Consider the following 19,174-nt stretch of genomic DNA (forward strand, 5'->3'; position numbering starts at 1 on the left):
GTTACATATATATATATATATATATATATATATATATATATATATATATATATATATATATATATATATATATATATATATATATATATTTATTATTAGCCCCCTTTGAATATTTTTAAAAATATTTCCCAAATTATGTTTAACAGAGCAGGACAAAATCGCTAAGTAAAAACATATCTTTATTGTAGATGCCATGGACCCCAAAATATGATCATCGTCTCTCTGTAGTTTTTTTATTTTATAAAGACCCAATTTATAGAGTTACATTTTCATATAAAAAATGGTCTAAAATATTGTTTGAAAGATAAAAATCTAATTCATATAAAGTTGTTTTTATTTTAAATCTAAAAGTTTTGTAATATTTTTATCATTTTAATTGTTTTAGAATGTAACAATATAATTTTATCTATTTTTTGTATTGTTTTGGATATAATAGTAATCTTGTTTTATTGTATTTAATTTTATTCATTCATTCATTTTCTTTTCAGCATAGTCCCTTTATTAATCTAGGGTCGCCACACAGGAATGAACCGCCAATTTATCCAGCATATGTTTTACGCAGCGGATGCACCTTCCAGATACAACCCAACACTGGGAAACACTCAGACACTCTTGCACATACTCGCATACACTACAGCCAATTTAGCTTATTCAATTCACCTGTACCACGTCTTTGGATTGTAGGGGTAACTGGAGCACCCCGAGGAAACCCACTGGAACACGGGGAGAACATGCAAACTCCACACAGAAACACCAACTGACTCAGCTGGGTCTCAGTCCAGCGACCTTCTTGCTGTGATGCGATTGTGCTACCCATTGCGCCATCGTGCTGCCATAAAATTTTATTAATCAAAATAATTAAATCTACTTTTATCAACTAAAATAAAAAAGACACCATTAATTATTATTGTTATTATAATTTTTTTATATATATGCTTTTCCTTAACACATTTTCATGGCCGCCCTAACACTCCAAAAGTTCTCAGTAAACTTTCCTATATGTATGCAACCATTTAACTATGGCTTACTTAATAAACCACCACAAATCAAAAAACGACTTCAAAGTTAAGCTTTAAATATACGGTTTTAAAGAGTTTCATTACTATGGAAAACGGAAATGGATTATTTGGTAGTTTTAAAAGAAGTCAGCAAAAGCTCGGGTTCATCCATAATGCGGAAATGTAGTTTTTTCACCGACACAGCTCCCATCCCGCACTCTGTGTCACATGCGAAATAACTACGTTACCCAGAAATCCCCGCGCTGTTGCTCCGCGAGGTCAGGCGAGTCGTAAGCGCACACGAGGACTCATTCCGAGTGCTTAGTCAAACCTCCCTTTCTCTCGCCCCTCGCCGAGAGACACCGGCTGTCCGAGTTCAACCGACCGGGGGGAAGGCCACACGCCACTAGCGGAAAGTTTTACGGGTGACCTCAAGGCGGTAAAGGCCGGACCCGCGAAAGATCAAGTCGGTGGCTTTTAAAGCGCGTGTGTGGCGATGGACGCGATAGACACTGCCCCTGATTCCTGGGATCAGGAGGACGATGGCGAGGCCCAGGTCGACGTGCAACTTTCCAAGGCTCTTACCAGCCTAAACGTGGACGCCAAGCCGTTTGTCCCGAACGTGCACGCCGCGGAATTCGTCCCGTCCTTCCGGCAGAAGGGCTCCGCGGAGACGGTGGAGTCGGCGGGTGAGTTCCCGGTTATTTAACGCCTGTTAGCCGCCTTAGCTGTTAGCCGCACACACGCCTGTTCGCGTGAGCTTAGCACGGATGCTACATCCCTGTTACCGTCAACGGCTCGAAGCGGAAACGAGGCTAACGTGTAATTTGCAAGTTAACAAGCTGGAAAACTTAGTCGAGGCGAATAACAAGTGTTTATTAACACGACAATAGCTGGCGCTCGTGCCAGAACGTGGATCAGTTTGGCGGAGACCATGTATGCCGGTGATTTCAGAGCGATTTTACACTTCTAACGTTGTTTTTCTGCCTGGTAATGAAGAGTTAGAAGTGGGGTTAGTTAACTTAGTTCTTTAGTTAAATACACAGCTGAAGCTTTAGTCGTGGCGTTTCATTTTTATTAATACACGTGATCGTTAGCAACATGGGGATATCGTCAAAACGGATAATAAATTAACAGTGAGGCCTGACGCTTCATAATCACCCGTTTCTTTTCTTTTTTGTAGGTTGATTGTTTTGTTTGAAAGGCCTCTTTTGGCTGATTTCTTGTTTGTCAAAGGGTGGTGTCCCCCCCTCGTGCTGTTTTACTGCAAACATAATGTAACGTTACCATTCTGTTTTTCTATTGTGTATTAACAATGAAAGTCATATGTTGCCCAGATCCACTCAGATCATTACACTGGAAAACTAAAGATGTTGTATTTTATCATCTAGTTTGATCAATAGGTTGGTCTATAAACTGTAACGTTAAGTAGATGGCTAATGAATAAACAGTGAATTTTGTTTCACCACAGTTAAGTTGCTACAAGTTTTTACCTGTTGGACTTTATTGTATTTGATCACATTTGTGTTTATAAGGTACACACTGAAAGTCGTCTTCGAAAGATCAGTGTAGCGTGAAAGCAGGTATAACATGATGTGATCTGTGTATTTAACTTTTTCAACTTTGCATTCCAACCCTGAAATGAGACAATTTATCAAGGTAATGTATGAGTGTATTTAATACATTTAATGAAGGTAAAACTCAATGTCACACTGACATAAAAAAAAAAATAATTGTCAGTAGGCTAGTCATAACTACTTTTAAAATGTAATGTATTGTTCTACAAGTAATTGCAAAAATGTCATTGCCATTTTCAATGATAATTTGCAGCACTGATTAACAATAATAATAGTATTAATGACATTTAATAAAAATGTTATTTTAAAGGCTGGGAAAGTTCCTTTTTGTGTAGTTTTTAATGCTTTAACTGCCCCACCAAAAAAGATTTTATTTCATAACTCCTTATGTCGCTAGTTAGCACGCTCTATGCATTCTTTTTAACACATCCCATCATTTCTAAAATATCAACTTCTACCAACTGGTTATGTTGGGTTTTGGTAAAGTACCTGGAATTAATACGTATACTATGAAAAATCTGAAAATGTGAAGTGTAAAACCAGTTTATTTTAAAACATAATCAAAATAAAACATTTTTGAATACTAAATCGTCTTTATCTTTTTTAAGAATGCCATAAAAAATCAACAATGCTGTCTGTTTAAACCATTATTTAAAACAGTAAAAACATGGTCAACCATTTGGTTTAATAAGATATGATATTCATCAAGGAGAACAAATGCAATTAAACACAAGATGATCAGGTTTGATTTGTTATTCAAATAGAGGATCAATAGTAACAGTGTGTTTTTTATTGTTATAATACTTATTAAATATCACATTTTTCTGTCTGTTATTATTAATAAAAAACCCAAGTCAAGAAATGTTTGGTTATATTGCAAATGTAAGCGTCTGCGGCTGACAAACATGTAAATAACAGTACGTTGCTTCACCTCAAACGACTGATGTCATGTTCCCATACATCACGTGATTAAGTCTACATAATAATTATCTCAACAGGACTATTTGTGGCCTCGTCACAAACTAAATTTTGGACAGTTTTGAAGGAGAATTGGGGGCTTTAAACTTTTTTTTGTTGTTGTTGTCCCGCAAGTTGAAGATTGCTCACTTACTATTTTTACATGGTTTGTTGTGTGTGTTAAATGTTGAAATTTTCCCTATAATGCGTTTCTTTTTAGCAATCACACTGTCATGTGTAATTACTGCTATAAAAATGAGCGTTTTATATTCCTGCAGCTCCCGATACAGATGCCAATGTGGAAGTAGCAGAGCCTGAGGGTAAGCAAATGCTGAGATGCACAACCACATTTTTTTTCACATCCCTGTAATAATGATGATAATCATAGAGATGAGTCTGCAACTTGTTCCAAATCCTGTTCACACTAAGACAAATGTGTGGTGCTATGCACAATATTAATTTAAATGAACATTTGAATGCCATAAATGTGATATTTACAATAATGCATTAAAAGTCAAGCTTTGGAACTTTAAAGTTGGCAACACTTTTTTTTTGGGCTTGTCAACATGAAAGTTTGAGTTAGTTTCTGATCATTTAAAAGTGAAATATTCTTTTCTATAATTATACAGTAACAAATTTTGATTTATTTATATTTTTATTTTAAGTATTTAATTTTAATTGTGTTATCACATAACATTTTATTTTAATGAAAATTACAGCAATACATAAACAGTTACTTTTATATTGTAAAGACTTTGCTTTGAATTTATTCATTTATTTATGCTTGTACATTTTACAAGTAACTCCTAAAATACTTGCTAAGCTTGATGTTGGATGAAAATTTTCCTGAATTATGCAACCATTACAAGCTTTTTAAAAGGGCTCAAGAGTAAAAAAAAAAAAAGTTAATTGAGCAATTTCATGTGAATATAAACCTTACCGTGAATTTTTTTTTTTTTACACCAAAATACAGAAAAACAGAAACCGTTTTGTGTAAGCAAGTATTTTACAGTACTTTAGAAAAATACTCAAATGTCTTTATCAATGTTTTCAAACTGTTAGAACAAACATGATTGATTTTATTTAATATCTTCGCATTTGAGGCAAAGGTGTCAATATGGATGGAAATCTCTCCATTATGGATGTGAAATTTGATTTACCAATTCACACAAGTAGGAATTTTACATCTGTTACATCCACAATGGAGAGATGCCACATCCATAACGACACTTTTTCCTCATAAATGCAGAAATATTAAAATAAAATCAATCGTGTTTGTTCTATTGTGAGCCAACTCTTATCCTTTTGATGTGCATTATTTCTTTTGGATTGTGCAGTTTAATTCACAGAATTTCTACAAAGTATGTTGTAAACTGTAAACTCGCTTACTTTTTTGGTCACATCCATAACGCACGTTTATTTTCCTCATTTATAAAATCAAAAAATTTTTACAGATTGATGTTTTTCTGATCCATTAACTCTGTGGTTAGTAGTTCTGGAAAATATAAACAAATGTTTCAATATAATGCTAACGTATACTTTCCCTGTGAATTCATGTTTTGAGTTTTTACTGCAATTGTCAATTCCTCAGTTTGCTTTTCGTTATTGTATAATTTTCATTGTGGATGAGCTTTTCAACAAAGCCATGTCCAAAAAAAATAAAAATATCTATTTTCCCCAACATAGTGCATAGAAGGAAATGACTGAAGTTGTTGACATGACCAGCAGTAAGTAAACGGTGTGAAATGCTCATGTTGTTTTTGACATCAGCTCCACCCATGGAGAACGGTGATGCAGAGATGGCCACAGATGACACCTGGGAGCAGAAAGGCAGTGAGCCCAGCGAGGCCGAGGCTGAACCAGGAGGCCCTGGAAGAGACGGCGGTCAGCCTGAAGAAGACTCGCCTCAAGAGGAGGGAATGGAGGAAGAGGAAGAAGTGCCAACACCTAAAGTCGTCCCCACACAGCCAAATGCCCCCAAGAAGGAACATGTTAATGTGGTCTTTATTGGCCATGTCGGTTAGTGTTGTGTAATGCATTTACATGAAGCACTGATGCAAGAGTCCAATGTGTCTCAAACTGTTTTCATTTCTAACAGAAAATGTTTCCAATGAACTCGAGGCAGATTTAGTTTGGTTAGATGAGTTTTAAAAATGTCTGTTTTGTTCATGGCAGCACAAATATTTGCATTCATGTATAAAAAAAGCAAACATTATTACACTAACATGCTTATTTTTTTTTTAATTAATCGTTGGTTGTTTTAATACGTCAGCACATACAAATACAGTCTCGCTTATACAGTAGGAAAAAAATGGGAAATATCTAAACAAATTAACAGGATAAAACAGTTAGGCTAGGGGCTAAAATATACACCATAGAATAGGAAATCAGTAGAAATTATTAATGTAATGCCAAAAAGGTGTCCATAGCTGCCAAAAGTAATTTGACTTTTGATGCATAGGCAAGTTTCTTGAGTGGAAATTTGTATCTTCAATTTCGTGACCTAAATCTTTTTCCCACACACTGTTCAAACTCTCAAAGGAAGAAGTACATGAATTAGACAGAGCTTTGGATATTAGTCCTTTGGAAAAACTGCTGGTTACAATTTATAACATGCCATTTTTTTCTAGTTGTATTGCAATAACTTGATCTTTATTTATTTTTTTCATATTTTCAAATAGTTTCAGTAACTTAGCTTTCTGTGGGTTGTTTTTTTATCCACTTTTCCAAAATTAAGTTCTTAGGAAGGTTTTCAAAAGAAAGCAGAATGTTTTAATTTTATTGCATTAAATGCACTACAGAAAATTAACATTTGCTTAATTTTTATTTTTTAAATACAGATATTTTAAAATTCTAAAAACATCTTTGCACTTGATACAAATTGGAGTCTTGTTTTCTAAAAAAAAATGTAACAAAATTGAGTTTATACTAATACAAATATTTGTATGAAAATGTTTTTGGGACCGCTGGCTGACATTTGTTCTTTTTTTAGTCAAACTAGTTTAATTTTTATCATTTTTACAAAATATAAAACTTCATACTCATCGCTTACGTCATTAGCTTCCTAAGTAAATTTATTTTGATTCAGGACTTTTTAGAAATTTGTTCTAGAAAAAAAAAGAGATTCACTAATAAAAAATGTCACTCATTTTCAATATCAGTAGGTACTACAAAAGTAATTGTCATATTCTTCAGAGTGATTCAAAATTCCAGCAACTTTCTTTTTCCAAAGAGTGAATACAAATATTTAATAAGATATTGGCATGAACTACAAAGTCATATTTTTTTAAGTTTAAAAATGCAGTGAAAATGAAACCAAAACCGTGCACATCATTTAAACGATCCAATCGCTTTTAAGTTATGATTACAATACATAAACTGCATTTAATGTTTGTTTTCTTTCTTAGTGAACACTGTGTTGTGCATGAGAATAATTTTTGGCAATAACTACTCCAGTATATTATAATGTTGAATATAATGCAAGATGGAATCTAATAATGACAAATTTCTAATTTTACCAGTAAAAAAGGCAAGCATATGTCTCAAACATAATAGTTCTACTTCAGAATTGTAATCACTTGCCTGTGTATTAACGACCAGGACACATTTAAGGTCTATTCAAGTCCACCGTTCCAAGTCTATACAAAATTTAACACAACACACAACCTACACACAGCCCTAATATTATTATTGTTTATTTAATCATGTTTGAGAAACAATAATAGGCTACCCATATTAATCTTTGTTTTACATCTACAGAATCCTGCAAAAAATTGCAATCTTTATTTTCAGCAAAAAAAAAAGTGATTCTTATTTTAAGCAGAATCGTGCAGCCCTACTACAAACATAATTTGCTCCCTTTTAAGTTTACTTTTAAAAGTCACACTATTGTTTTCTGCAAACTCAAGTTCTTTACCTGATTTTGAAAATATTTGACATTTATCTTTATAAAACCAGCAGGCTTTACAGGATCATTGGTCTCATTTGCTGAGATACTTTTCAGACTTGGCTCTAATATGTTTGGATTTGTTATATAACCTCTGGATTATTAATCGGTTTTCATCAAGGCATCTCATTTCATGTTTGTCTGAAGAATCTTGTGGAATGTTTTAAAAATGTCTTTAGAGAGTTGCGTTGTGACCATTTTTATCTGTCCTGGCCTCACCCTATCTGTTTCTTATCTCCCGTTTTTTCAGATGCTGGCAAGTCAACCATTGGAGGACAAATCATGTGAGTTGTTGATGCTGACTCAGTGTTTTAGCAGATATTGTTTGTTTTTCCATCTGTTTCTGATAGCCTAATTCCGGCTCTCCTCTGCAGGTATTTAACAGGAATGGTGGACAAACGAACTCTGGAGAAGTATGAGAGAGAGGCCAAGGAGAAGAACAGGGAAACTTGGTAATTACTGAAGTTATTATATTAATTTAGCTGAACATCTGCTGGCAATCAGACACATTCTCTCCAAACACAATTAAATGTGTAGCACTTCAGTACATTTTGTCAAAAGGATCAGCTTTTTTTAATACTTAATCTTTTTCTCAGCCACTAAAATAACTATATATTTGACATCATATATGTGTATAAAAACCCTTTTAAATCATGACACTAATAAGTTTTATACAAGCGCCATCTCGATCTCACCAGACTGACTCAAGGGCATCACTTGATGAAGAAACGTGGAAATGCCAGTACTACGCTTTTTTCACTGCCCAATTAGAGAAAGTAACCTTTATCAGGACCAGAGGTGGAAAGAGTAATAAAATCTTCTACTCAATTGAAAGTACTGTTTCTTCTAAAAAAATTTTACTTAAGTAAAAGTTACATAAAGTTACATGTCTATAAATCTACTCAAGTAAAAGTAAAAAATATCTCATAAAAATGTACTCATGAGAAAAAGAGTAACTATTTCTCAAAAGGAACAAGAGGATATAAACCTCCAATTAGTTGTTTTTATTTGTATAAGTAACTTTTAAAATTAAAGACCAATAACAAAAATTTATATAATTATTTAAAAAAATTTACAGACTATCCTATTTAACAATTTATACAAACTCACAAGTTCTCTGCTGTGTTAGCTAAATGGGCTACATGCACACAGACTTTTAATTTTCAGCCAGGCAACCCAGTGGCTTCCGGTGAACTGTCTTTCCATTTCAAAATTGTCAAGTTTAAGATCTGATTTCTTTAAAAGTCAGCGATCTTCACTGCCTGTTAGATATACGATATGAAGTGGGTCTCAGATCAGACAAGAAGCAGTGCATTAAAGTCCATTTCCCCCCGCCATCTCTTTAAAATATGACAGTTTGTTTTTATTTTGGTTGTTGCTAGATTGGATACAGTTGCAGCTGGAAGTTAATGAGAATAATTTATATTATTTATTAAATTTGTTGTATTTTATTAACGTCTGCCCCTAAACCCAACTGTTACAGTAACGTAAAAACAGTAGTTGTATAGAGTATTATTTATGTTATCTAATTACCCAATAAATTGTATTTTTTAATGCCTACCCCCACCCCAACCCTTAACCCAATCATCAGAGTATTGTAAAAATATGAATTATTGTTATAGTGTCATAAAAATGCTGCTATATTAATGTTCATATCGCACATCCGGCCGGCCACGTATCCGATCTAGACTTTACCCAGTATTTTCAATGGAATTTCTGCGCTAGCCTGTTGCTACTGTCGGCGCTAGTGGTTACACCATCTTTCATCTCGTTTTTCGCTTAAAGAACTAAATGAATGCTTAAGTCTTTTTAACTAAATGTATTATAATTACATTACAACATCGATGCTGTAAAAACAACATTGTGAAATTGAAAATAGCTTTCACCGGAAAGCTTCGTCTTTGGCTTTGAAACTCTAGCTGTGCAAAGAGCCCATTGTGCATCTTTATGCTAACGAATATTAGCAATGTTACGAACACAGTTGGGCAAGTTACTTCCAAAATGTAATATATTAAACGTTAGTGTAATTTTTTGTAATTAGTTGCATTACAATATTAATATCTCAGAAATGCATTACTCTACTTTTTTATATTACTGTTAGGTTACTTTAACCAAAATAACCACAGAAGTATGACGTATGAATTTATAATGGTATGTCTATGTTTTCAAATACATTTTGCTATTTGTAATTATTCAGAGAGATTTTTGTTTGCACAAGGACTCTGACAACAGCCAGTGCGCCACACAGAGATCTGATCATTTGACATTTTCTCTTAAATATATTCATAACACTTCACTTTTCCCCCATTTTTTCAAATGTTACAGCCTTATTCCAAAATGGACCTAATTAATTTATTTCCTCAACATTCTACACACAATACCCCATAATGATAATGAATTTTTTTTTAAATTGCCATTATGTGGTATCGTGTAGACTTTAGTGGACTCTCCCCAAATCCATCGTGGTCTGGATCATATCATGTGCGGCGTGCTGCTTAATTTCTGCATAGTGATGATCTTTATATCGCAGATAAAGTGCAGTGAAGTGTTACAGACAACATGCGCAAGCCATGGTTGCATCATCACAACATACTGTTTCGGCCGTGTTGTTTCGCTTTCCAGCGTTCTTAGTCAATGGATACAGCTTTCCAGCATTCTTAGAAATATCTCTTTTTGGTATATGGCAACCATATACAATGCACACTATGTGGGACTAAGAGTAGGAAATATGTCAGCGTAAGATCATTTCTACGTAAGATTATCAGACTTTAGCGTTAGTGACGAGATTTATAGTCTAACAAGTGCAAACATCACATGCATATATTAAACAACGGATTGGAGATGCGTTGATCTAAGCATTCTAAACTTTCCACATGTTATTTGTGTTCTGCATCATAAAGTTCCATATTATGCTTATAAGCGCACAGGCATGGATATGATTTAAAATGTAGCGAAGTACAATACTTTAAGCAAATCATACTTAAGTAAAAGTAAAATTACAGATTTTAAACTTTAGTTTTTTTGAGAATTTGTACTTTTTAGAGTAAAGTACAGTAACAGGAGAAATGTAATTCGTTACTTTTCACCTTTGATCAGGACAAACCTTTTAAGATATTTATATACCCTGCATTTTATTTGTATCAAAATTACACTCAAAAGATCTGCATGCCTTCAGTAATTGTTTTTTATTTCTTTATTATTCTCATTTTTCTGAGGTATAAATCTGTTTATATCTTTGACAAATGTAAAATAAAAAATATAAAGCAGTTACTCATTGAGTGCGGATCATGGCCTTTTGAGTTATTCTATGTACCAGATTAATGCACCAAAATCAAATCAGGAGCGCAGTGCATGCATCACCATTAAACTTGATATCAAAAGTACATTAAAATATTTTGTACAGTTTTATTAGTTTGTTCTTAATCATTTAATCTTTGCTTAAGTGGATTTTTATCAATTGAATTGTGTTGTTATTTTCTTAAATGTTTAATATTTATTTGAAATGATCCTGGCAATGGAAATAATCATAAATGCTTCTGCTGCTTTTCTCAGGTATCTCTCCTGGGCCCTTGACACAAACCAGGAGGAAAGAGACAAGGGAAAGACTGTGGAAGTTGGACGTGCATACTTCGAGACGGAGAAAAAGCACTTTACCATTCTGGACGCACCAGGCCACAAAAGCTTTGTGCCCAACATGATTGGTGGTGCTTCACAGGCGGATCTGGCAGTGCTGGTGGGTCATAGTGATGAATAGGCACTGAAGGACAGCCATGAGAAAAGTATCCACTCTTGCTGTCTGCAATTCACAAAATCTCCACATAAAAAATGCCTTCACTGTTGTGCTTTGAGCAGGTTGGATGAGTAAATGATACTGTAGAGGGCGCTGCTTGAATACTGATGTCTGACTCAAAACACTAGAAATTACTGTGGTTTTACTTTTTTCTTTTAATCAGTTCATTTCGGTTTGTGAATTAATTGCGATCTGTCTCTTTCTCTCTTTCTTTTCTCTTCTCTCTGAAGGTAATCTCTGCAAGGAAAGGAGAGTTTGAAACGGGGTTTGAGAAAGGAGGCCAGACGCGAGAGCATGCCATGTTGGCCAAAACTGCTGGAGTAAAGCATTTGATTGTACTTGTAAACAAAATGGATGACCCAACAGTGAACTGGAGTCTGGAGAGGTCAGGAAATTAACATTTATGTTAAAAAAGCTGTTGTAGACCTGTCATTTACTATGACTGTTGGATTAATTTTATGAATAATAATGCCTATTGAGATATATATATATATAATATATATATATATATATATATATATATATATATATATATATATATATATATATATATATATATATATATATATGTATATATATGTATATATGTGTGTATATATATATATATATATATATGTATATATGTATATATGTATGTGTATATATATATGTATGTATATATATATGTATATATGTATATATGTATGTATATATATATGTATGTATATATATATATATATATGTATGTATATATATATATATATATATATATATATATATATATATATATATATATATATATATATATATATATATATATATATATATATATATATACATATATATATATATATATATATATATATATATATATATATATATGTGTATATATATGTGTATATATGTATATATATGTACATGTATGTATATATGTGTGTGTGTATGTATGTATGTATGTATGTGTATATATATGTGTGTATGTGTATATATATGTGTGTATGTATATATATATGTGTATGTATGCGTGTATGTATACGTGTCCTATTTTAGTTGTAAACATAATTAAATAGGCCTAAATTATTTTCTTTAATGCTGAGAATTTTTTTTTGTCTAGTTTTGATAGTGGTCCTTTTAGCATTCACTCTGGAGACAGCAAACCAGAACATTATATAATTTAATATGCCAGAAGACGTTTTATTGTCGGTGTATACTTCACCGCACTTTTTATTTCTTTCTTGGGTCTTCTCAGAAATAAAATTTGTCTTATTTGCATTTAACCGTGTCTGAGATTGGCATGTTAGAGCTTAAAGGTTCTTTAAAATTTACACTGTGGGTTTGTCATGATTGTTATCTCAAATAATTGTGCTTTATGTATAATAACAACAACCAGTCCACTGTAAAAGGTCTAGACTGATCTTTTCTTATAATGCAAAAAAAGTGTTTGTAATTTTATCCCTACTGTTTGGACACAGGTACGAAGAATGTAAGGAAAAACTTGTCCCATTTTTGAAGAAAGTTGGGTTCAATCCCAGGAAAGATGTTCATTTTATGCCATGTTCGGGACTTAATGGGGCCAACCTGAAGGAGCCTGCGGAGAACTGCCCTTGGTATACGTAAGTGGGCTGCTAAACTTTCTAATGTCTATTGTGCTGTTTTTTAGTGATGCAAAACATGAAAATACAATTAAATGAGTGGTTCTCAATCTTTTTTGAATTCAAGGCTGCTTCTTGTCAAGACCAATCATTTCTGTCGATCTGACCTCTTGTGTGGCAGTTGAAATCAGATTTGATCAGGCTGCTTTTGTAGTGTATGTGGTCTAATGTGTTTGAACAGTCACAAAGGATCACCTGCTGTCTGCCTACTGACCAAACACGTGGTGGTTATGTTGTATGGGAGTGTACCAAAATTGTAAAGTTCCACTGCGTGGTACTATAATACGTAGATTACAATTAAAATTGGGGTTATCATCCACATCCAAATCTCAAAGTGTTACAATTATTAGTCTTACTTTAGTTTAAGGAACTCCTAGTTGGCCAAGCGGCCCCTGTATGAGAACCACTGCTTTAAATATCATACAACTATATTAATGATTTCTACTATTTTTGTGTCTTGTATACAGAGGGTTACCATTCATTCCACATCTGGACAGTTTGCCAAACTTCAACAGATCAAGCGATGGACCAGTCAGGTTACCTATAGTAGACAAATATAAGGCAAGTAAAGTGCACTTGTGTGTTTATTGTCATAAAATCCTTTTTCATGACAACAAAATATAAAATTATAGGAGATAAATTAGCTCTCGGATTTATATAAGTACAGTCTACATTCTCAGTGGTTTTGAGATATTGAGCTGTAATGCTTTTGCAATATATATAGCAAAAATAATATAGGGGTCAAGTTTTCTACATCAAAAAAGACCCAAAATCTGCATAACTTTGTGAAAAGCCCACATTGTGTATGTTGTTTAGGAACAAGTAAATGTGTGTAGCTCTAATTTGCACAAAACAGGTTATTACAGTTTCAAAAGGACAAAATATATAATTGATTGGAGTTTTTGTACTTTTTTGGAGGAATTCTTCATTTATATTTTTTGGATACTTTATAATTTCTATTCACTTTGCATGGTTTTGTTTTGTTTTTTAAACTGTCTATGGTGTGTTTTTGCAGGACATGGGCACTGTGATATTGGGGAAACTGGAGTCGGGATCAATCGCTAAAGCTCAGCAACTTGTGATGATGCCCAACAGGGTAAGCTCATTGTAATGCAACGCTTCAGAATATCAGACTTTAAAAATAACTGAAATGGCTGAATCTTGTCTCTGTGGCCGTGTGCAGCACACTGTGGAGGTGCTGAGTCTGCTCTCTGATGAAGTTGAAACTGATGAAGCCGGACCAGGGGAGAACCTGAAGCTGCGACTCAAAGGCATTGAAGAGGAGGAGATCCTGCCAGGCTTCATCCTCTGCAATGCTGAGAACCTTTGCCACACTGGGCGCACATTTGATGCCCAGGTCAGTGGAAACTCAGTCAACTCACTGTAAACTCTAAATACAAATGTAGCTCTACTAACAGCATATTGGATTACTTGGGTTTTCTATGGTTTGTTTTACATTACCACAAGTGAACTGTGCTTTTGTTTCTTCCACTTTCAGATAGTCATCATTGAACACAAGTCAATCATCTGCCCAGGTTACAACGCAGTTCTTCATATCCACACCTGCATTGAAGAAGTGCAAATTACGGTAATGGCTGCACCCTTTTCAATAGTTCTTGCATCAACTTGTATGCGTAGTTTAGTGTTTAAACTAGGGCTGGTCAATAAAATAACTCTTTACACTATAATTTTCCCTTCGTAAAATAACAGCCGTTCAATACAGGATGGCTGCTAAAAGGTTTTAAGTTTTATAAATATTTATTTATGCCTTAGATTTCTGAAATGTTCATCAGTTTGAAGTGTTTGTAAAGCAGTAGGTTAAATAATTCACTGTTTGTTTGTTTTTTCTACAAAATCTTTCTTTAATTTAGAAAGAATTGGTTCTGTTGTTTATCATGATGTGAACCAGCCCTATTTTGTGTAGAAATTCACTTGTTTAGTAAATCTAACAGCATAAGCCTGCACACTTTCTCTTGGGTGAGTGCCCTCATTTAATGATAGTTCTGTTTCAAAGTGGTTCAAATGTACGTCTGGCCCCTTTCCAGGCCTTAATCTGTCTGGTAGACAAAAAGACGGGGGACAAGAGCAAAACACGACCCCGCTTTGTCAAGCAAGACCAGGTGTGCATTGCTCGTCTGAGAACAGCTGGGACCATCTGCCTTGAGACCTTCAAAGATTTCCCTCAGATGGGACGCTTCACCTTACGAGATGAAGGTGAGTGCATGTTTTCACCAGTTGTGAATCCAAGACTTGAATTTGTAGTTTCTCTCTATTTTTCCGGTTTGAGAGGGACCAATCAACTGGTCAGAAATCTTTTTTTATTATTATTTATTTTGACCGATCTCTGTCCTGGACTTGCATATAAACTGCAATGCAATTATTTTATAGTACAAAATGCCTTAACCAGATGCCAGGAAAGCTAAAGACATTTGCACCAACAGCCACATTGTAATGGCAGCTCAGACACCACACAGAAATGATTTAACACCCATAGGATAACACAAGGCATTAAATTGTACAAACATTAACCTTCATTTGGTCACATTTTCAATTTTAAATTCGAATGAACAGAGAAACATCGACCAGCTCATGTTACAGACAACTACTCGCTGGTCTTTATGCATAAAATACTTCAAGAAAATCCTAAACATTAATGTAGGAGTGGGTTCATTTAATAGTGACTGAGGGCAACTCGCTGTTTTCAGAATAATGCCGATATTTTCTTTTTAGATAATGTATATTATATTAGTTATTAAATATTAGCGTAGCTGCTTGGTTTACTGCACTAACCAAGTGACATTCCTGCTGTTCAAGCGCCACCAACAGCTGGATAGTGAATTAACACTTTTGTTTAGCCTGACTATCGTTTGGGTAGCTTGTTTTATGTAGCACAATTTCACAGTGGCTTCACGGTGGCGCAGTGGGTAGCACAGTCAGCAAGAAGGTCGCTGGTTCGAGCCCCAGCTGGGTCAGTTGGCATTTCTGTGTGGAGTTGGCATGTTCCCCTCGTGTTGGTGTGGGTTTCCTCCACAGGCCAAAGGCATGCGCCATAGGTGAATTGAATAAGCTAAATTGGCCGTTGTGTATGTGTGTGAATGCAAGAGTGTATGGGTGTTTCCTAGTGTTGGGTTGTGGCTGGAAGGGCATCCGCTGCGTAAAACATATCCTGGATAAGTTGGTGGTTCATTCCGCTGTGGCGACCCCTGATTAATAAAGAGACTAAGCCGAAAAAATAGAATGAATTTCACGAAGCTAAAGTCTGTCATTGTGTTTTTACATTGTGATATGTTGAAACTGTAATCTGATCAATCGTTTGCACTGAGTGGTACGATTCACTTCACTACAATACAATTCAGTTTGTCACCCAGATCAGCAGTGATTCTAGCTCCATCCTTTGGTACCTGTCGTGTTAGATACCTTTACAAAAGAGCTCCAAAAGGTGGTATGGTTTGCTATTCTTCTCGACTTTTGACAGTGGAAAAGGAAATAAATGTGTCAGTACTGTACTGAACCATACCGCTCAGTGAAAGAGTCATAATTAAAATCACTATCTTGACCTCTGTGTTGAGATTTCAGTTCATTAGACGACTATTTGCTTTATCACTAGTTGAATTTGTAGGGATTTGACATTAAACACATTGTTCATGGACTGTTTTAAATTTCTTGTTTCTAGCTTTAAAAAACTGTATGAGCCCATTTGATCAAATGTGCGAGTTGAATTTGTGCTTTGTTGTCTTGCAGGGAAAACCATTGCCATTGGAAAAGTGTTGAAACTTGTTGCGGAGAAGGACTGAAAGGATGGACTGGTGGTTGTGAATCGACTGACCGAGGCAGGGGTAGATGCTGCTTGAGCCGCAGCTCACTTCATAGCCCTCCCTGTCCTTTCTCCCCTCCACTTCCCAGAAGACCAGCTTAAAAAACTTCTCTTACAGAAACCTGTTTTTAAGCAAATGAAAATGAAATCAAGTCCACATGTGTCAGCTTTCTCATATTGAGAGCTCAGCGATGCCATTGTTTTAGGTTCTCCCCCACGACCTGTTCCTCATCAATCTGCACACGTTTAATGGCAAGAGATTTAGCTCTCTTCCAAACCTTTTTATTTTTATAATTTGTTTTCTTTTTTGCTTCCATCAGAGAAATATAATGGCAGCAGATACAGTATAAACGTATGTGGACCAAGATTTGCTTGTTAACATAAAATGATTTATGAGCAGTAAAGTTTGAAAGATTAACCAATTGAAACCAAAATGTTAATATCTTGGTTGTACATGTCTCCCATTGCTTATTCCCATTTTGGTTTCTGTTCACACGACGTTCTTGCGAAGTGCATGAGCGTGTTCACGTTATTAAAGCATCTTCTATGACAATAAAATATAAAATTGGGGAAAATATTTTGTTGATTTTTTTTTATTTTTTTATTATTTTTTTTTTTCTGGGATGTTTTTGTGCTCCGTGACTGAAGATATATATAAAAAAAGACTTTCAATGAATTAATGCGTTTCTGTAAAAAAAAAATTCACTTTCTTACATGGCACTTCAAATGGCTGACATTGTGAAAATTCTATAGAAGTCAAATTCTTCAGTTCACAGAACAGCATGTCTTACCACAGTATATGAAGCCTTCAGTAGTCGCAGTAAAAGTAGCTTTCGTTAAGTGTGCAAAATATAGTAGCCTATATATCCTCACTGCATATACACTTAGCTTAATTCAGTATGAGAAAACGTTTTATCTGCCATTATTAACGTACAAATAAGCACTTTTATTATATTCACTTCTATATTAGGTTACACAACAGACTTGAAAGCATCAAACTAAACTACGCTGTGGATAATGAGTTTGATGTTTATATAGACTAGAGATGCCCAAACTTTTTCTTAGGGCCAAAAACTGAACTAGATTGAGGCTAGTGATCCAAAGGTAAATAAGTGCGATGTATTAACTAATACAGTATACATTTTTTGTTTTATAATTAACTTGTTACTGTAAAACCATTTCTTGCAGAATGGAGTTCTAGTCAGGCTGCATCTGATTTTGCCTTGATTTGCTCACAGATGTCTTTTGCACTGTCCTCTATCTGTCAGTATTTACATTTTTACACAGTATTAATTTAAATATTTACACTTTACATTTAAATGAAACTATTTCAGTTGGATTTTTTTGTAGCTCCACAATAAAACAAACAAACAAAAATGATTATTTTAAATTTAGAAATGACAATCTCTGTAAGAATCATTGGCACTACCCTGCTTATCATTCTTATTCTCTTTTCAGATGAGGTGGTGGGCCAAATCAAAGGTTACAATAGGCCAACTTTGCCCCGCGGGCCCTAGTCTGGGCACCCCTATATAGACATAGATAATCTGCTTAGAATACAAGGACAAAAAAAGTTTTTCACCATGGTTATAGGTAGGGTGATGGGTCTAGTAGAAGGACAATATTTAAATGAAATCTAACCGCTTTAATTCAGAAAATTCTTGTGTATATACAAAAACAGAAGTGCAAAGGGATTTGTGAAATTAAGTATTAAAAAATATAAATCATTCAATAGGAAAATGATAAAAATAAGCATTTTATTTGGATGAAAGCACATTCTTATGAAAGAAAAAAATCTATAAATTCTTCTAAATAATAAAGTACTAAAACTATACAATATTATTATTGTTGTTATTTAAAATTAGTAAAATATATGAAAATTTGTTAGAAGAAATAACCTCCACAAACGTTGGGCTAAACTGCCTTAAAGATAATCTATACTCGATCTCTGCTTTTACCATTAATGATAAAACTATTACAGACCAATCAACATCAAGAACCGGAAATATCCATTTACTAATAAACCCTATATCTTAATACTTTGTGTGTGTGTGTGTGCAAGCTGACATGATATTTTCAGTGTTTTCAAATGCCATAAATCCTACGCTTCATAAAACACAGGCTTGTTACAAACTATGTTTATCCGTGTGCTTAAACCGGTAGCACTGTGATTTTTGTATTTGAGTGGAAAGACACAGGGACGCAAATAGGACAGTGTGGTCCTGCTCCAGATGTTCATATGGTCACACCCACAGGGAGTGGCTTTCCCTCCACTGTATTTTGTGGACAAATACAGTAACCAGCAGACAGAAGTGGAACAACAGCTTCCTTAAAACTATTGATGGACTTTGAGCTTTTGCAGTAAGTTTACTTCATTTTTTTTGATTGACATGTTTGTGTGAAGTTATTGATTAAAATAAGTTATATTTATTTATTTTAGTAAGAAGTTTGGGATCAGTAA

The 19,174-nt window shown here is 34.3% G+C and overlaps 1 protein-coding gene across 1 annotated transcript; it reads left to right on the forward strand.

The window, feature by feature from the left end:
• The first annotated feature begins 1,284 nt into the window (after window positions 1–1,284).
• On the forward strand, window positions 1,285–17,288 carry gspt1l (G1 to S phase transition 1, like). The gene is made up of 14 exons (XM_056453893.1): window positions 1,285–1,687; window positions 3,811–3,852; window positions 5,303–5,551; window positions 7,729–7,762; window positions 7,853–7,930; window positions 11,031–11,211; window positions 11,499–11,653; window positions 12,720–12,860; window positions 13,367–13,460; window positions 13,915–13,995; window positions 14,083–14,256; window positions 14,398–14,487; window positions 14,945–15,113; window positions 16,641–17,288. Exons 1-14 carry the CDS (start codon window positions 1,495–1,497, stop codon window positions 16,691–16,693), a joined length of 1,734 nt encoding a protein of 577 aa, XP_056309868.1. The 5' UTR covers window positions 1,285–1,494; the 3' UTR covers window positions 16,694–17,288.
• Window positions 17,289–19,174: the final 1,886 nt, after the last annotated feature.

Source organism: Danio aesculapii, chromosome 3 (genome assembly GCF_903798145.1).
Source record: "Danio aesculapii chromosome 3, fDanAes4.1, whole genome shotgun sequence".
NCBI classification, from domain to species: domain Eukaryota; kingdom Metazoa; phylum Chordata; class Actinopteri; order Cypriniformes; family Danionidae; genus Danio; species Danio aesculapii.